Raw genomic sequence first — 2,741 nt, 5'->3', positions numbered from 1 at the left:
TTTGTCAACCTCCGACACCTACTTGTCCTCAGTTCGTCTGTCAGTGGCAGAGTAGATGCTGTGGCCATGTGATACACACTGCTTTATGGGTCAGAAACGTGAACTCTAAATTCAGAGAATATAGGGAGGCTGACAGATTAGACCATTGGTGTCTCCAGGCCACTGGTCTGAGCTGGTTAGAACATACGGTTATCTTCTTAAGAATGTGCTGTAAAAGCCATAGGTTCATCGATAAAAGTAGATTTTATGCAGTATGTTAAAAACATCGCTTGACGTGACAAACAGCAAACACCAAAGGTGGTCGCACACCGCGGAGGATGTATCTTTATTGAGACCCTTTTTGTTGACTCAGTCAATCCTTACGATTGTTGTTCGCCTCCGCCTGAATTGTTGCACACCTGTCGCTGTCCTGGTAAAGAGCATTCGGAGTGGTCGGTAAAGGGCAGTTCGGAAGATAAAGCCCCAGATGACAGTGATTACCCCACAAGCAACGGCCGCATTGGCTATGCCTGAAGTGATTGCATTCTGTCTCACACTGAAATACGTTGTCAGGAACGTGGCGTCTCCACCTGATAAAGACAATATGGATGAGACCACAGTTTAATGTTGATCTTTAGGCTTCACTCATTTCGACTGACTTACAAACGAACTTCTAAACGACCCAGAGAGACTAAGCTTTCTGGTATCTTCATTGACCGTTGCTTTACATGGAAAATGAAAATTATCGATGGATTCTTCATGTCTTTTTCGTACAGCTGACACTAAATTTACAAATGATTGAATTATTCACATTTAACAGGTCACTATATGGCTTCACGTTTGCGAGCGAGGCACTGTGATCTACACCACAACTAATAAAAGCAGGCGAATCTCACCCGTTTTTAAATAAATAAATAGAAATAATTGAACACCACAGGTGAGAAGCCCTAAAGTGAGAAGAATCACCTGACAGATTGCCCCGGGAAGCATCCCGTCGACCGGCTAATGAACCATATCTCTGCTTGACGGAAAATAGCCCCTCTTGAGAAATGCCCCGTCATTATTGGAAACTTCGGCAAACAAGCTGAAAGGGATTCTGCCTGAAGAGTTTGCTCCCTTGATGCGCAGCTTTAGCGCACTGACTGAAGTCGCAGAGCCGCTCTGGGCTGATCGAATTATTTCACATAAATTCCTTCCAAATAAAAAAGACCAACATGACTCTAAATCCACCGCATGACTAAAAGTTTAGCTTTGAGACAAAGGTAAAACAATTTGCCTCTTTATAGAGGGTTATATTGTGGAATAAAAAGCACGTAACTTCTAGTACTTTCTCAGTTTAGGAGACCACGCCTTAATTTGCCCGTAAATAAGTTGTTTCGCTAAAGAAAGTTTTAGGAGTAATACGTGTAGGTTTGCAGGCTAAGTTTATCTGTGACTCGAAGAGGATCGAAATCATGGTCTCTTTATGTCAAACAAACACTTCCTGTCATACTAAACACCTCAGGTTAACCTTATGAGGTGAATATGAAATTCCATGCAGCAGTGGTCAAGTGGCTTGACTTGACTAAAAGAGAGCGTGTATCTTGCGCACTCACAAGGTAAGAATTATATAATGCAACAGAGGAAATAGGAAACGATGTTTGAAACTCTAGCAAACGTAAAAATGTCTTCACTCCGGCAAACAAACAGAAAAATCGACTGACGTTAACTTAGAGGCCATTTTTAGGATCTCGCGGAAAGATTAACAAGTGATGCAGTTTTGTTCTTATTGAAATATGAAGTACTTCAGTACATCATCCACTCCTCTTCATCAGTATGGCCAGTAGAACATCAGCAATGCTTAGTAATCATACAGCGATATAAGGATCCCTCTTCCAAGAAGGGTGCGATGAATACAGACTAAAGTCATCCTCAGTATCAGAGTTTCGTCTATGCGCCTTGCTAAGAGTACCAAATAGGGCCCCCACGCGGTTGTCAAGCAGCTGTCTATATAACCTGAGATAATATTTGTTTACCCGACGCAGGCTTATGACAGGCGTCATGCTGACAAACTGGTACAGTCCTGATCAGAGGACACCATAACTCCTCGTCTGGAGTCTGGACCAACCGCACATGCGAAATGCAGCACGATCCATCTGAACGGTGTCAAACATTTATCGGGTGATTCGCCACATATGCTTCGCTCAGAAGTGAAAGTTCAAGAAACCAAGTTCGCAACCCCTCTAGATTATGGCTCTTGGTTCCCTGTTAGGTACGGGACAAAGTATCTTCTCCAGCAGCTGTCAGAAGTCGTATATGAATTCCTATGTGTTGTCATCCCTTTCAATGGGTGCTATGTGTTTGGGAGCTTCCTCCAAGGAAGAATAGCCATTAAGGACGAACATCTATACCGTTCTTTGACAGTCGTCACACTTCCGTGTAAGGGTTTTTACAAAAAGGATCAGTCATACATGATCGTGGTGCCGGAATTAGGGCAGAAAATCATACAAATCTGCTGTTTCTTGCAGCAGTTTAGGATGGAGAATTAAGCCTCAGAGTTGCCCACAATTTAAGGGGCTTCCCCAACAAGGTATTAAGTGAGCCGTTATTCACCTGACCGAATCAGGTGGTATCGGTATGACGGCGGAACCTTTTAGGGAGCAACATGTTAGGTGAAAAGATTACTGCCTTAATGGTGAGGGACAAGTGCGTACCATACGAGTCTTCGTATCTCTCTGTGTTTTCATTATATATATATATATATATATATATATATCCTGGTC

The 2,741-nt window shown here is 42.8% G+C and overlaps 1 protein-coding gene across 1 annotated transcript in view; it reads right to left on the bottom strand.

Annotated features, from left to right (window-relative positions):
- Nucleotides 1-230: 230 nt before the first annotated feature.
- The window catches only part of T265_08637 (hypothetical protein), a gene marked incomplete at both ends in the record, with an annotated part of 11,806 nt that continues 9,295 nt past the window's right edge, over nt 231-2,741 (bottom strand). Inside the window, one exon of the mRNA XM_009174503.1 lies at nt 231-569. Within this exon, the coding sequence (XP_009172767.1) occupies nt 349-569 (221 nt within the window). The remainder of the gene's footprint in view (nt 570-2,741) is intronic.

Source organism: Opisthorchis viverrini (assembly GCF_000715545.1).
Source record: "Opisthorchis viverrini unplaced genomic scaffold opera_v5_233, whole genome shotgun sequence".
NCBI lineage: Eukaryota > Metazoa > Platyhelminthes > Trematoda > Opisthorchiida > Opisthorchiidae > Opisthorchis > Opisthorchis viverrini.
The sequence above is the reverse complement of the archived record's forward strand: the minus strand, read 5'-3'. Positions and strand labels throughout refer to the sequence as shown.